Genomic DNA, 15,000 nt, shown 5'->3' with positions numbered 1-15,000 from the left:
GCGATTCGGCGTTATAATTTTTTTTTACCGAAAACTTCAACACAAAGCGGGGAAACGGAACAGTATCATTCCAAAATGTATTGAATACGTTTATCAGCATGTAAAACTCTAGGCAAAAAATGTGACAAAAGTGTATAGATTTTAAAAGTGTATCACATCATGTCTTTGGAGACGTAAGGGCGTAAGGGTGGTCAGTCAGTGAACGAAGTTGTCCTTGATAATCTCAACAGAGCCGTGTTGATTCGGGGGAATAATTTCTGATTTGTTGCGCATTTGTTGAAAGGCATAGACAATAACAATCTCGTCGATCCTGCAACGTTTCTTTCAATATTTGCTGCCTGTAAATGAACACACACTGCACTGAACATGCCAGGTCTCTAGCAGGTATCGGGAAAATACGAAAATGGTGGTAATCGTGTAAGGATGATTAAACTGAGGGGCACATTATGAACTGATACTGGATAAAGTTAGGAGTCGCAGTACGAGCGACGATTTTGATATATTTACGTTCCAATACAGCCAAACTCGAGGACAATAATCAGGAGCAGCCGGTAACGCGCAAAAGGGGGGCGAACACAATTGACCGTTTCGTCAAATGAATCGACAATAAGCAGTAGATGAGAACCTGCTCGTTTCTGGCACAAGAAGACAATAACATTATAAGACAATACATAATATAAACTGGACAATACCGAATACCGCAAAGAAATTCTGGAACCCCGTGGGTAAGATGTAAGTCAATGTGTATGAACACGGAGAAGAGGCTAGTAATTTAGGTTTTATGCGGTGCAATCGAGACAATAATGGATCATCAATGGCCAGTAAAAGCATGCACACAGCCATGCGAATTTCCAATTCCGTTTTGAGGTATGCTACGTACTAAGTAACGAAAGCAGTGGGTTGAGAGATTGAAAATGAAATGTGTGGCTCCGAAACTGTGGAGCAGAAGTATTATTGATGTAATGAGCCATTCTTATCATAGCTCCTCCCCCCCTCCGGTCACTGGTCACTGTTCCGATCAGGTTAGTATTTAGGGAATGGGTGCATAATTCTTCTCGCTGGTTAGTGCGGGCGTTGATGCTTCCGTACATTATGATACAGAAAGTGAACCTTTGCACCTCTAAACATGCGGAGGGGTGTTGGCCCTGGTGTAAACCCAGGACGAAAAATGAGTTAAAAATATATACATATATATATATATACATACATAAACTTATACACATTAATTATATACATAGTGAACGGATAAACTTTACTGATTGTATTTATCATCCTCTTCCTCCCTAACGATCTGTGCAAAGGACAACCGCAGAACTTCAAACTAAAGCATCCTTTCACAGAACAGAAATTGAAGCATTGAAATAAAGGTACACACAAATAGAAGTCACAGCCGCTGGTGTTTGTTTGGATTTGCAAGGGGCCTACGGGGTTAACAGTTTTATTCAGGATTTTCAGTGCCTACAATGTGTGTACGAATGGTTTTGTGGTGCTACTTTCAGCGATTTTATGAGCTGTGTGTCACGCGAGTAGTTTTGGGCGTGGTGTTGGAGATGGGCATCGATAAAGCGGTGGTATTAACAGGTATTGCTTCTGTGGTAGTGCTCAACGTTTGCAGTATCCCGAGAGGTTCGTCGTCATTTCGTTTGCCGGTCGTGCCAGGGCGCAGTAGTGGTCCCCATCGCTCCGTCACGGGATTATCGTTTTCCTCGGAGTTATCCAGGTTTTCCGCTCTGCGATGTGGCGGTTCCTGGTGTGCATCACTCGCACCGAGTGTGATCGTTGGTGCTTTGTTTGCTCCATTACCGCCGATCCAGTCGAACATCGATGGGTTATTGTTACCGGATGCGCTGACTATGCTGAACAGATGGTTGTTGTTGTTTTCACCGGGAAAATTGATTGTAATGTCACTTCCGTTGGCAACCAACACCAGTACGGGATTGCTTTCACAGGACTGCAACTGATGGGAGATGATCACGTGTTACGCGTGCGTGTATTTCAAATTCATTCACACTGTTTTCAGCTTACCATCAACACGAAACCAAAAACGAGTACCAGAAGCTTTCCGGCACACGGGATGAGAGAAGTATTCATTTTCGGAAAGAAGTTCTTTCAGCAACGATAGCGGCTAACAAAAAATCATCATCCAAAGGGACGAGAGAGTGTACTTATTGCGACCGTGACACTAGCACCAACAGTACAACACTGCTTCCCTTCTGCACTCACAGTCCACTCGATAACGCACGCTTCTCTATCTCCGAGGAGCGATACACTAATTAGCAGAGAGGAATATAGTGTAGCTAAGTGCAGCTCGCCGGTCGGTCATAAACGGAACCGCTATTGGGGGTATTAGAATGTGCAACCGTCTGCAGCACACATGTACGCTCTGGCGTGTTACTAACATATGAACGGAGCGATACAACCGAGTCGCGGCAGTCTGAGGAACAGAACTTGAAGAACTATTGAGATATTAAGTTTAAAATTTCCATAAAATAACAATTGACCTAACAATTTAACGGTTCCATGTAATCTCTCCATACTATCGTGTATAATAAATGCAACAAACGAGAAGAAAAATTAATCATAAACGATCCGTCAAATGCCTGACTCTGCTGCTTAGTGATGAACGATTAGAAAAAGATATCATAAATTACTTACTCTCTAAATAAAGAAATAAATCACAATCTTTCGTTAATATCAAATCGGTTTCACTGCACAGCTTTTTATATATAAGCTCTTTCTATTTTCTGGCAATCATTACATATATTCTATTACCTTTGGATACTAGCTAATTGTTGGAAGTGTTTAAACAATAATCTAACATTACATGTGTGCACAAGTGTACAAGTAAGTATCTGTGGTAGAATGAGACCGAATTAAAACCAAAAATTTGCAGTGCATTAGTTTTATTTCTTAATTCATTGTCTGCCTCCTAATCCAGGTAAATGAATTACAGGTTAAGTACAGATACGAAGAGTTGCATTAAATGTCGTTCCCGCCGGACATCGGATTACATTGTATCTAAGGCGACGGTTGGCCCAGAAACATTGGAAGTATGTCGCTGGATCGTTGGTGTTGGGGAAGTTTCCCTGGGCAGGGCACGCGTACACACACTCACCGAAGGTGGTGCCAGCAATGAAGGCGAAGTTGGCTCGATTCGGACACTTGAACACGATCGGTGTCTGCCCGGTGCCATCACAGAACCCATAGAATCGGAACGAGTTCCCGTAGCGAACATGCCCCAGGAAGTTGGCAGAACATTGGAGACGGGTGCAGCGTGCAAAGAGATTTTCCAGCGCGCATAGCTCGAGCCCGGGATGGAATACGTAGCCCGCCGGGCACGTGTATATCGAGGAGCTCTCACCGATGGCTAGACAGCCGTGATAAATACGACAATTACTTGCATCTAATGAAAAAGAAAAGAAAAGTGTCTGTTTAGCATCGAAAAAAAAACGGGCATCGACCACTTTTCTCTTACCAGGAAGCTTCCCCACAGCAGAGCAGGTAACTGGAACGTTCTGGGTTGGGTCGCTGCATACGCCGGGTATGGGGTCAGCAGAGCAGCGATCGGATGTGGTACCAAAGTTACAGTACGGCTGATCGGTCGGACATGTGACGGTTAGATCTTGCCCCGGAACGGTTCCCAAACACACTCGCAGCGTAGTACACGAGGCACACACGAGTTGTTTCGTCCCATCGCAAACACCAGGGATGGCTGTTAGACGCAGGAGCAACGAGCTGGTGTTTACCAATGTACCGGACACTCCGACACCGAATTCTGGGTCAATTAGCTCCGACGAAGTGGCACTTGTCGCTAAATTCGTTTCTAATGCAGTCTGGCAGCACACGACTGCCACCAATGCCGTAAGCAGCACCGCCAAGAAAACCATTTTCGTTATCACTAGAAGCTACGATGCATCTCGTCCTTATAATGCTGTTTGACCCTGATGCATGCATGTAGCGTCCGTGTCTGGCGTTAATCTTGTTTTCATGGAACTATTAGAAGTCTTTACCATTTGCCGTAATGTGATCACTCTGGGTTTATTGTACCAGTAGTGCTTTAGCTATTGTCAAGGTAAACAGTTTGCGGTTCTTCTCCGCCAGCTGATAGCTTATCTTTTCCTCTAGTATATTGAATGCTGTTTATTTGGTTAATGCATTTTTGCTTCGGTAAAGCTGCATTGTAGAGATAGCCGTAGATAGCAAAAAAGATGGATTAAAATGGTTTATTTATAAAAACGGATTTACAAAACTGTATTAAAATCATATTGTTACTGTAATCAATGATGAAATGAGTGCTGTAGTGTCATTAAAGATTATAACCAATAAAAAATGTGAAGAAATCATAGTTTTAATCACTCATAAATCACCTATTATTATTAATTATCCATTGAAGAGTGTTTTAAATGGACAAACGAAATGTTTGATGCTGTTGGTAATGTTACCCTAGCACTCAATAGATGCTGCCACACGGAGCCACACACATTAATGCCAAAATGTTTTCGCTTCGTGTGGCAGGCGTAAAACCCCGAAAATTTATGCCGAAATGTCAAACGTATTGTTTTCATCTGTGTTTTGGCCGCTGAAGTTGATTTCCGAATAAATTTTGCAGTTTTTAACGATTTTGTTGCTGTTGCTGTTATATTTATATTAAAAATGCAAAAACAATACACAAAAGAACCTACATTTTCGTAAATAAAGCGTTCGATAGCGTCAAGGGTTCAGCGAAAAAGTCCGCGGACGTATAAAAGTTTGACAGCGTGTAAGGGTTAAGCGAAACCGTTTTGGCATTAATTTTTTCGTTTGCGCTAGGGTTTTCGCCCCGTCTGGCACCGCCTAATGGCATACTAAGGAAACTGTTACACTTTGAGAACAGGAAAATCCAATAGATTTTTTGTATCCAACTAAACATATTTGAATTATTGATTGCAAACGAAATAAATGAGAATTAATTTTTGAAGTAGATCAGCGTCTTTATTGTTGGCATAAATACACTCTATTAGTAGCTAAAAGAAGCTAGGGATTTGTTATCTTAATTTAACATTACGTGTTTTACATGTTTTCCATGTAATAGTCTCTCAGCTGAATCTATTGAGCTCTGACGCAGTAACGCAATGTTTGATTAAAGATAGTATTTTGCGGACAGTCAACTTCTCTGTAGACAATTCGGCCATTTAATACATAGCACTGGAAGTAGCTACTGGGATTGTTGCTATTAGCGTAGTTGCCTTGTCCAGAGCACGTGTAAACACACTCACCAAAACGTGTGCTTCCCGAGAAAAAACTGAACAGGGCTTGATTCGGACACTTAAGGATATGGGTCGGAGGATTAGTACCGTCACAGATGACATAGTACTGGCGTGATGTACCGTACAGCACATAGGTGGGCTCACCGGCCGGACAGGTCACAGTAACACAGTTGGTGGTCGAAACCTCACGGATGCATCCGGCCGATGCGATATTAAAGACATATCCCGGTGCGCAGTTATAAACGCTCGACGCTTCTCCGACGGCCAAGCAAACGTGATAGTTGTTACAATTGTTCGGATCTGCAATGCATACAGTTAACGTAGAGTTGTAAACAGTTAGCTGTGCTGCTATGGAATACCGCGTAGAATGTTACAACCTGGTAGAATGCCGGTAGAAGTGCAGGTAAAGGAAGTGCTGACCGTTGACTGTAGACAAACATCGGACGCAATCGGTCCACATCGATCACTGGAAGTACCTTCGACGCAGTACAAACCGGTAGCACAATTTATGGATTGGGCGATCTCGGTAGTACCGATACATGGCCGCCGTGAGGTACAAGTGTCACATATATACGTTTTAACTCCATCGCAATCTTGTTTAACAAATGCTCTAACAGCTACACTATTAGTGGTTGTCTGACCGGATGGAGACGTGCTCAGCAAACCAATCACAGCACATGATAACAGAATCGCTAACTGCATCGTGAATACTGCAATGGAATGTGGATATCTGAGAGTTTAAGTAGCTTCTTCAACACTACTTCCGTAGTTCGAGGCAATAGAGGCAATCACGTTTCAGTACAGGATTCCCCTTTCTATTGAATAAGATAACGATGGTTATCACAGTGTCTAGTCTCACGTTCAAATGCTTGATTAAGGGTGAGGCCGAGTAGCTTGCATTAAGTGTATTAAATGATATTTATTTAATGTCGTATGTATACAACGATCACGTGCCAGATTGTCTTCATTTTGCCTTTTTCTCATTAGAATATATGGGATTTATTAAATTCTTTATTAAAAACAGACAGGGATCCTTCGCTTTTTTCGTATAAATTACCAAATAAAACTATTGTTAATTGATTTTGTACGAAAAATGATTTCGTTGGGGAATCGTTTATACGAAAATGATTTGCGTTAGGAATCGTGTCAGCTTACCTTGAGTGTTGCAATCGAAGAGGCCGATCCTCTGCTAGCGCAGAGCGATCAGCCTTATCATTTGGTGAGTGCTGAGCCACCCACGCTCTCAGCACTCACCTGGGCCTTTTTCAGCCTGGGCGCATCCGGGTCAACCGCGTGCCCGAAATGACACCTGACGGTTGACCCTTGCCCAGGAGACCACCGCCGCTACAAGATCGTCATCAGAGTTGTAGTTGCGGTGGAGCCCACTTATTCGTGCAGTACACGTTCGTACTGCACCATCCTCCCCCCTTTGGGACGGAGTCGTCCGTCCCAAACGCCTGCTGTAGGCTCGTCGTCCCTATGTCCCGCCGTCGCGGCACGATCGCCGCACGTAGCAGGAACCACAGGATCTGCAGGATCACCGCACGTAGCAGGAACCACAGAATCGTCAGGATCGCCGCACGTAGCAGGAACCACAAGTTCGTCAGGATCGCCGCACGTAGCAGGAACCGCAGGATCGTCAGGATCGCCGCACGTAGCAGGAACCGCAGGATCGTCAGGATCGCCGCACGTAGCAGGAACCGCAGGATCGCCAGGGTCGCCGCACGTAGCAGGAACCACAGGATCGATGGGCAGGGGAGCTAGTAGACGGACGTTTCGCCGATAGACTCCACTACCTGTCTTCACGTCGGCGACTCGTATAGCCCCGTCCGGGCCAGGGTAGACTCTGATAATGATACCCAACGGCCACCGAGACACGGGAACATTATCATCGCCGATCAATACGATTTGTCCTTCGCGAGCGTTCGGCATTCGTCGAGTCCACTTAGCGGCGCAACGTAATTGCGCCAAGTATTCGGACCGCCATCGAGTCCAAAATTGTTGGGTTAGCCGCTGAACACGCTTCCACCGCGTGTGAATGGGCTCAGCGTCGTCATTTCTCAGCATCGCCGGTGTGCTGAAGGAGGCGCGACCAATCAAAAAATGCGCTGGAGTCAACACCTCGACGTCCTCGGGTGCCGTGCGGACAGCAGTAAGAGGCCTGGAATTAAGGATTGCTGAGATTTGATGCATCAAAGTTTGCATCTCAATCATCCTTAACTGCGCACCGTGGGCGGCGGCTTTTAGCAGTCGCTTGGCCACCTTGATGTTTGCCTCCCATAGACCACCGAAGTTAGGGCTGCGCGGGGGGATGAAGGCGAAGCGCATTCCTTCTTCGGCGGCCCTTTCGATGATGCTGTGTTGGAACTCGGCGTTGGTGAAGGCATCGCGTATTCGCTGCAGTTCCCTGGCTGCACCGATGAAGTTGCGACCGTTGTCGCAATGGATTACACTCGGTTTTCCCCGTAGCGACACGAAGCGCATGAGAGCCGAGATGAAGGCCTGCGTGGATTGATCTTCCACTACCTCAAGGTGTACTGCCTTCGTCGCGAAGCAGACAAAGATGCACACGTAGACATCGATGCTGCGATGGCCCTTAAAACCGGGGAGCACCACAAATGGCCCACAAAGATCGACGCCGGTGTGTGTGAACGGTGGCGACGCGTTCACTCGGGGTTCCGGCAGAGGGCCCATTTGTTGAGCGAATGGGCGTGGGCGAGCCTTTGCGCACGGAACGCATCGAGCAAGCACTCCCAACACCGTCCGCCGCAGGTCGCGCATCCAGTAACGCGTTCGGAACTCCGCTATTACCAATGAGACTCCAGCATGGAAGATCCTCTCGTGGATGTCCCGGATCATCACCCTCGAGAACGGGTGGGACTTCGGGACAAGGATCGGCAGCCTGGCGCCGTCGGCAAGTTCCGCATTCTGCAATCGTCCTTGCACGTAGATTAATCCGTTTACGCAAACGGGGTTAAGATGTTGCATGCGTTTCGTCGGTGTGATGCATCCTTTCGTCAGCATCTCATTCACTTCGTTGGGATGGGCGGTCGCCTGCATCCTTCGCAGAATGCGCACTAGGCCATCCTCCAGGTCAGCATGAGTCAATGGTCCGTACGTAGGGACCAGACCGGGGTTCATTGCGCGTTGCGAGGCCATGCCTGCCTTGAAATTGTTGACCGCCCGTCCAAGCCAGGCGAAGTGTCGGCGTGTTTTCGAGAAGGAGCAGTGGTGACGGTACTGCGAAATCAAGTCGTCGCATTCGGGTCCCACGGTAGCCACGTAGACCGAGGCCTGAGAATGCACTGCTCCTAACTCTGCTGCGACTGCTTCATCTGGTGTTGTTGGTTCAGGGAATGCATCACAGCCCGAGTTCAGAAATGTGGGGCCGTTTAGCCAGAAGGCCATCACTTCTGGACGTATAAGCTTCCTCGCCGAGATCCCACGGGAGATTATGTCGGCAGGGTTAAGCTTGGTGGGTACGTATCGCCAGTCCGCGGTTGCAGTAACCACCTGGATTTTGGCCACTCGGTGTTTCACGTAGACGTCCCACCGAGTGTTGTCGGATCGTATCCAAGACAAAGCTACTTGCGAATCCGACCACCAGTATGTTTCCTTGACACGGGAGTCGAAGGCATCTCGAATTCTCACGTAGAGCTCGGATAACAACAGGGCGGCTTGCAGCTCCAAACGTGGCAACGTCGTCGTCTTCAGCGGTGCTACTCTAGCCTTTGAACACAACAAGCGTGTCGTTTGGTTGCCCTGATTGTCCGTGAAGGTTACGTAGAATACGCAACCATATGCCTTCAGCGACGCATCACAAAATCCATCGATGCGTATAGTGGTCGGGGCACTAGGAGCAGCCATCCGTGGTATGTGCAGCTTCCGCAACAACGGGAGTTGCGTCGTGAATTCGTTCCACTGGTGGACTGACGCGGGAGACACGCAGTCATCCCATGCGAGGTCTTCGCGCCACAGATCTTGCATTATCATCTTGGCCGTGATGATCACCGGCTGCAAGATCCCAACTGGATCATAAAGCTTGGAAATCCTTGCGACGAGACCACGTTTGGTCAGGTAACAATGCCAATCACCAATTCGCCAGCTGGTGACCAGAAGTCCGGTGGAGAAAAGGTGCCGCGGGCTGCGGATGTGCCTCGTGGCAACACAGATAGTGGTCGGCAAGGCACGAGCCAAGAGCTGGGAAGGCCATCCGCCGCCAACGAGGGGGCGCGGCAGCTGGCCGCGCTCGAGGAAGCCATGCGGGCCGTGACAATCGAAGCCAAGGCCGGGCACCTTGACGACGAATTGGTGCCTATTAAGGCAGACATGCTGGAGGGCATGTATAGGGAGGGCTGTGCCGTGCTCTCTCGCCTCGAAGCGAAGACCGGTGCGCCTCAACGCCGCGGCCAATTCTGCGATGCATACGCAGCGGCGAGGGTTGCGCTGGGCCGCTTGCGGAAGGCTGAGACGGCGTCCAGCTCCGTGCTGGACGCGACGACGGCAAGTCCGGCGCCGAGGCCTGAGCATCTGCCTCGCATTGACTTGCCGAAGTTCGGCGGGGACCCGAGCGACTGGCCATCGTTCGCGTCCCGCTTTGAGCGGCGCCTGTCCGGCTGGCAGGAGGACGCGACACGTTACGCGTACCTCCAGCAGTGCTTTGCAGGGTATCTGCCGGCCTTGCAGAGCGCGGAATCGTTCGAAAAGGCTGGTATGCCTTTCGAGGAGGCATGGATGAGGCTCCAAGAGCGGTTTTATAAGAAGCGAGTGGCCTTCTTGGGGCATTTCCGTACCATCTTGGAGGCCCCAAGACTGTCGAGCGCCTCATCGAACGGCCTGATGCGGCTCATCGACGTGGTGGAGACGGCCATCACGTCAGCCCGTCAGGTTGCCGGAAAACCAGAGGAGGCACCCTCTACAATGGAGGACGGGTTCCTAGTGAGCATAGTGCTGTCCAAGCTGGACGAGGACAGCTTGGCACGCGTTACCAGAAAGGCCGACCAGCAGCTCATTCCAACGTGGAAGGAGCTGCGCGACGAGCTGGATTCTATGGCGAACCGGCTCTACTACGAACCAAAGAGGCAGAAGGATCCGGCCTCCCGTGGCCCCCCAGCCTCCAAGGTTCAAGCATCGGCCATAGCACCGCGCAAGGCAGCCTACGTGGCTACCACAGCACCAGCGGCGGCTCAATCGAAGCCGAAGTCGTGCATCGCTCGGGATCCGGCTGGCGTTAAAGATGGCCCCGCTTCATCGGCTTCCGCTAAGCCGAAAACGGCAGATGATCGTCGGCTGTGCTACGCATGTGACAAGATGGGCCATAAGGGCAATCTCTGTCCCGAGATGCGTGTGCGGTCCGCAATGGAAAGGGTAAATCTCATCATGGAACGCAGGAAGTGCGTAAATTGCTTCTCGCGAAGCCATGTGGCTCGCGATTGCGTATCGGAGAAGAGGTGCCAGCATTGCGGCAAAAAGCATCATACGATGCTATGCAGTTCCGCAAGCCTCTTAAACGAGGAGCAGTGACTCGGCTCCAGTGCCTACAAACGCTCTCGTGCGTCGTGCTCCCGTGTTGCCCGCTCCAGTGCATCGTGCTCCCGTGAAGAACGCTCTCGTGCGTCGTGCTCCCGTGACAAACGCTCCCGTGCGTCGTGCTCCCGTGTTGAACGCTCTCGTGCGTCGTACTCCCGTGACAAACGCTCCCGTGCGTCGTGCTCCCGTGTTGCCCGCTCCAGTGCATCGTGCTCCCGTGACGAACGCTCTCGTGCGTCGTGCTCCCGTGATGAACGCTCTCGTGCGTCATGCTCCCGTGTTGCCCGCTCCAGTGCATCGTGCTCCCGTGACGAACGCTCTCGTGCGTCGTGCTCCCGTGTTGCCCGCTCCAATGCATCGTGCTCCCGTGACGAACGCTCTCGTGCGTCGTACTCCCGTGACAAACGCTCCCGTGCGTCGTGCTCCCGTGTTGCCCGCTCCAGTGCATCGTGCTCCCGTGACGAACGCTCTCGTGCGTCGTGCTCCCGTGATGAACGCTCTCGTGCGTCATGCTCCCGTGTTGCCCGCTCCAGTGCATCGTGCTCCCGTGACGAACGCTCTCGTGCGTCGTGCTCCCGTGTTGCCCGCTCCAATTCATCGTGCTCCCGTGACGAACGCTCTCGTGCGTCATGCTCCCGTGTTGCCCGCTCTCGTGCGTCGTGCTCCCGTGTTGCCCGCTCCAGTGCATCGTGCTCCCGTGACGAACGCTCTCGTGCGTCGTGCTCCCGTGATGAACGCTCTCGTGCGTCGTGCTCCCGTGTTGCCCGCTCCAGTGCATCGTGCTCCCGTGACGAACGCTCTCGTGCGTCGTGCTCCCGTGATGAACGCTCTCGTGCGTCATGCTCCCGTGCTGCTCGCTCCAGTGCATCGTGCTCCCGTGATGAACGCTCTCGTGCGTCGTGCTCCCGTGTCAGAAGCTCCAGTGCTCCTCATGAACGCTCTCGTGCGTCGTGCTCCCGTGATAAACGCTCTCGTGCGTCGTGCTCCATCAGCCCCCGCAAATCCTCCCGTGGAACACCCTCGTGCGTCTCCCGTGACGACGATACCACTACGACCAGTATCGCTACCTTGTTAGCGACGGTCATTGCCCGGGTGTTAGGTGCTGATGGCCAGTGGCATCAAGTACGCTGCATAATGGATTCGGGCAGCCAAATTGATGCAATTACCATTGCCGCAGCGACACGGCTGCCGATGCCTCTCCGGCCATCAAGGCTGCAGTTGGATGGTGTTTCCGGGCCACTCGCAGTTACGCGCGAATGCGAAACGATGGTGGCTAACTGCGACGGAACCCGCAGCTTCCCGGTGAAATTCTACGTGATCCCGGAGCTGCCTAACCTCCCCTATCGGTCGCTGAAAGGGAGCAATGCTGGTATGCCCACAGACTTGGACCTTGCCGACAAGTCATACTACGTCAGTGGCCCAGTTGACGTAATATTGGGCGCCGGGGTGTACTTCGCCTCGCTCATCCCAGGAATGGGGCGGACTGAACGAGGGCTAACCATCCAGAACTCCGTGTTCGGATGGTTAGTGGGCGGATTACTCCGTCAAGACGCTGCCCAAAAGGTCAGGTCGTACCCATGTGGAGTGGCCACAGTGGAAGACGACCTCCGTAAGTGCATCGAGCGATTCTGGGAGGTTGAGGATGCATCTCTCCCGTGGAATCCGGGTACGCCGTCGGCTACAGCACCGGAACTTGAGGCTTTTTTCCGCGATACTACATCATTGGCGCCGGACGGCCGATATGTAGTGAAAATTCCCTTACGGGGGGAGTTGAGTGAGCTGGGGGATTCCTACCAGCACGGAGTCAGGCGCTTACTAGCACTCGAGCGTAAGCTAGAGCGCCACTCCAGCACATATGACGACTACCGCGCATTTATGCGCGAGTATATTGAGCTGGGACACATGACACTAGTCGAACCGGAAGACGCGAAGCGGGTACGCTACGTTATACCCCATTCGTGCGTCGTAAAACCGGAGGAGTGTCACTCAACGACCTCCAAACTATCGGCCCGGTCCTGCAGCCGGATTTATTACGCATCTGGCTTGACTTCCGGCTACACACGGTGGTAGCAACGGCTGACATCGCAAAGATGTACCGCCAAGTATGGGTATCAGACGAGGATACTTGGATGCAGTGCATCCTGTGGCGCGACCATCGTACCCAGCCGATGCAAACGTACCGATTGCGCACCGTTACGTACGGTGAGGCAGCCTCCTCTTACTTGGCATGCAGAGCACTGCAAGAGGCCGGAGAGGAGGTACGTGCCAGTAGTCCTGCGGTCGCAGATGCCATACGACATGGGTTCTACGTGGACAATTTGTCGTTGGGTGCCGCCACATCCGAAGAACTACGTGTCCTCTGTTCGGGTGTGGAACAAACGCTGCTTCGCCGCGGTATGCCCTTGCGAAAGTGGGTCTCGAATATGGACGATGTACTCTATCACGTACCACCGGAGCATCGGGAAGCTCCAGTGAAGATCGGCGACCGCGATGCCGTTCGCATGTTAGGGTTATCCTGGTGCCCGACCGAGGACACTTTCCAACTAGTCATAGGCGACGAAATCCTTCAGCTAGCGGAGAACCTGACCAAACGTGGTCTCGTCGCAAGGATTTCCAAGCTTTATGATCCAGTTGGGATCTTGCAGCCGGTGATCATCACGGCCAAGATGATAATGCAAGATCTGTGGCGCGAAGACCTCGCATGGGATGACTGCGTGTCTCCCGCGTCAGTCCACCAGTGGAACGAATTCACGACGCAACTCCCGTTGTTGCGGAAGCTGCACATACCACGGATGGCTGCTCCTAGTGCCCCGACCACTATACGCATCGATGGATTTTGTGATGCGTCGCTGAAGGCATATGGTTGCGTATTCTACGTAACCTTCACGGACAATCAGGGCAACCAAACGACACGCTTGTTGTGTTCAAAGGCTAGAGTAGCACCGCTGAAGACGACGACGTTGCCACGTTTGGAGCTGCAAGCCGCCCTGTTGTTATCCGAGCTCTACGTGAGAATTCGAGATGCCTTCGACTCCCGTGTCAAGGAAACATACTGGTGGTCGGATTCGCAAGTAGCTTTGTCTTGGATACGATCCGACAACACTCGGTGGGACGTCTACGTGAAACACCGAGTGGCCAAAATCCAGGTGGTTACTGCAACCGCGGACTGGCGATACGTACCCACCAAGCTTAACCCTGCCGACATAATCTCCCGTGGGATCTCGGCGAGGAAGCTTATACGTCCAGAAGTGATGGCCTTCTGGCTAAACGGCCCCACATTTCTGAACTCGGGCTGTGATGCATTCCCTGAACCAACAACACCAGATGAAGCAGTCGCAGCAGAGTTAGGAGCAGTGCATTCTCAGGCCTCGGTCTACGTGGCTACCGTGGGACCCGAATGCGACGACTTGATTTCGCAGTACCGTCACCACTGCTCCTTCTCGAAAACACGCCGACACTTCGCCTGGCTTGGACGGGCGGTCAACAATTTCAAGGCAGGCATGGCCTCGCAACGCGCAATGAACCCCGGTCTGGTCCCTACGTACGGACCATTGACTCACGCTGACCTGGAGGATGGCCTAGTGCGCATTCTGCGAAGGATGCAGGCGACCGCCCATCCCAACGAAGTGAATGAGATGCTGACGAAAGGATGCATCACACCGACGAAACGCATGCAACATCTTAACCCCGTTTGCGTAAACGGATTAATCTACGTGCAAGGACGATTGCAGAATGCGGAACTTGCCGACGGCGCCAGGCTGCCGATCCTTGTCCCGAAGTCCCACCCGTTCTCGAGGGTGATGATCCGGGACATCCACGAGAGGATCTTCCATGCTGGAGTCACATTGGTAATAGCGGAGTTCCGAACGCGTTACTGGATGCGCGACCTGCGGCGGACGGTGTTGGGGGTGCTTGCTCGATGCGTTCCGTGCGCAAAGGCTCGCCCACGCCCATTCGCTCAACAAATGGGCCCTCTGCCGGAACCTCGAGTGAACGCGTCGCCACCGTTCACACACACCGGCGTCGATCTTTGTGGGCCATTTGTGGTGCTCCCCGGTTTAAAGGGCCATCGCAGCATCGATGTCTACGTGTGCATCTTTGTCTGCTTCGCGACGAAGGCAGTACACCTTGAGGTAGTGGAAGATCAATCCACGCAGGCCTTCATCTCGGCTCTCATGCGCTTCGTGTCGCTACGGGGAAAACCGAGTGTAATCCATTGCGACAA

At 51.4% G+C, this 15,000-nt stretch overlaps 6 protein-coding genes across 8 annotated transcripts in view; 2 read left to right on the top strand and 4 right to left on the bottom strand.

The window, feature by feature from the left end:
• Positions 1 to 1,958, top strand: part of LOC125956153 (neuropeptide-like 1) — a 15,724-nt gene extending 13,766 nt beyond the window's left edge. For all 3 annotated transcript variants that reach the window (XM_049687744.1, XM_049687742.1, XM_049687745.1), the window contains exon 6: positions 1 to 1,958. This exon is cut by the window's left edge and continues 1,229 nt beyond it. The gene's annotated coding sequence lies outside the window, so the exon portion shown is untranslated.
• Positions 1,401 to 2,279, bottom strand: LOC125956183 (uncharacterized). The gene is made up of 2 exons (XM_049687801.1): positions 2,026 to 2,279; positions 1,401 to 1,957 (listed from the first exon to the last, which is right to left on the bottom strand). The coding sequence occupies exons 1-2, from the start codon at positions 2,089 to 2,091 to the stop codon at positions 1,505 to 1,507; spliced, it is 519 nt and encodes a 172-aa protein (XP_049543758.1). The 5' UTR covers positions 2,092 to 2,279; the 3' UTR covers positions 1,401 to 1,504.
• A 609-nt stretch (positions 2,280 to 2,888) lies between these two features.
• On the bottom strand, positions 2,889 to 3,952 carry LOC125956171 (uncharacterized). The gene is made up of 2 exons (XM_049687785.1): positions 3,476 to 3,952; positions 2,889 to 3,403 (listed from the first exon to the last, which is right to left on the bottom strand). Exons 1-2 carry the CDS (start codon positions 3,885 to 3,887, stop codon positions 2,955 to 2,957), a joined length of 861 nt encoding a protein of 286 aa, XP_049543742.1. The 5' UTR covers positions 3,888 to 3,952; the 3' UTR covers positions 2,889 to 2,954.
• Positions 3,953 to 4,963: 1,011 nt separating this feature from the next.
• LOC125956174 (uncharacterized) lies at positions 4,964 to 6,044 on the bottom strand. The gene is made up of 2 exons (XM_049687789.1): positions 5,624 to 6,044; positions 4,964 to 5,546 (listed from the first exon to the last, which is right to left on the bottom strand). Exons 1-2 carry the CDS (start codon positions 5,946 to 5,948, stop codon positions 5,086 to 5,088), a joined length of 786 nt encoding a protein of 261 aa, XP_049543746.1. The 5' UTR covers positions 5,949 to 6,044; the 3' UTR covers positions 4,964 to 5,085.
• Positions 6,045 to 6,604: 560 nt separating this feature from the next.
• LOC125955467 (uncharacterized) lies at positions 6,605 to 9,239 on the bottom strand. The gene is made up of 2 exons (XM_049686603.1): positions 7,368 to 9,239; positions 6,605 to 7,006 (listed from the first exon to the last, which is right to left on the bottom strand). The coding sequence occupies exons 1-2, from the start codon at positions 9,237 to 9,239 to the stop codon at positions 6,605 to 6,607; spliced, it is 2,274 nt and encodes a 757-aa protein (XP_049542560.1).
• A 90-nt stretch (positions 9,240 to 9,329) lies between these two features.
• Positions 9,330 to 14,123, top strand: LOC125955466 (uncharacterized). The gene is made up of 4 exons (XM_049686602.1): positions 9,330 to 10,639; positions 11,768 to 12,710; positions 12,797 to 13,846; positions 14,100 to 14,123. The coding sequence occupies exons 1-4, from the start codon at positions 9,330 to 9,332 to the stop codon at positions 14,121 to 14,123; spliced, it is 3,327 nt and encodes a 1,108-aa protein (XP_049542559.1).
• The last annotated feature ends 877 nt before the right edge of the window (positions 14,124 to 15,000 follow it).

Source organism: Anopheles darlingi, chromosome 3 (assembly GCF_943734745.1).
Source record: "Anopheles darlingi chromosome 3, idAnoDarlMG_H_01, whole genome shotgun sequence".
Lineage (NCBI taxonomy): Eukaryota > Metazoa > Arthropoda > Insecta > Diptera > Culicidae > Anopheles > Anopheles darlingi.
The sequence above is the reverse complement of the archived record's forward strand: the minus strand, read 5'-3'. Positions and strand labels throughout refer to the sequence as shown.

Bases quoted from the DNA above. Each gene is read 5' to 3' on its own strand.
- LOC125956174 (XM_049687789.1), bottom strand. From the start codon at position 5,948: ATGCAGTTAGCGATTCTGTTATCATGTGCTGTGATTGGTTTGCTGAGC. The intron at 5,547-5,623 runs GTTGTAACATTC...TATGCATTGCAG, and splicing joins TTCTACCGGCATTCTACCAG to ATCCGAACAATTGTAACAAC.
- LOC125955466 (XM_049686602.1), top strand. From the start codon at position 9,330: ATGCCAATCACCAATTCGCCAGCTGGTGACCAGAAGTCCGGTGGAGAA. The intron at 12,711-12,796 runs GTACGCTACGTT...CCGGTCCTGCAG, and splicing joins AACCGGAAGACGCGAAGCGG to CCGGATTTATTACGCATCTG. The intron at 13,847-14,099 runs GTAGCTTTGTCT...CAACAACACCAG, and splicing joins ACTGGTGGTCGGATTCGCAA to ATGAAGCAGTCGCAGCAGAG.
- LOC125956171 (XM_049687785.1), bottom strand. From the start codon at position 3,887: ATGGTTTTCTTGGCGGTGCTGCTTACGGCATTGGTGGCAGTCGTGTGC. The intron at 3,404-3,475 runs GTAAGAGAAAAG...CTTTTTCATTAG, and splicing joins TGCTGTGGGGAAGCTTCCTG to ATGCAAGTAATTGTCGTATT.
- LOC125956183 (XM_049687801.1), bottom strand. From the start codon at position 2,091: ATGAATACTTCTCTCATCCCGTGTGCCGGAAAGCTTCTGGTACTCGTT. The intron at 1,958-2,025 runs GTAAGCTGAAAA...ATCTCCCATCAG, and splicing joins TTTTTGGTTTCGTGTTGATG to TTGCAGTCCTGTGAAAGCAA.
- LOC125955467 (XM_049686603.1), bottom strand. From the start codon at position 9,239: ATGATAATGCAAGATCTGTGGCGCGAAGACCTCGCATGGGATGACTGC. The intron at 7,007-7,367 runs GTGTTGACTCCA...TCCGTCTACTAG, and splicing joins CGGCACCCGAGGACGTCGAG to CTCCCCTGCCCATCGATCCT.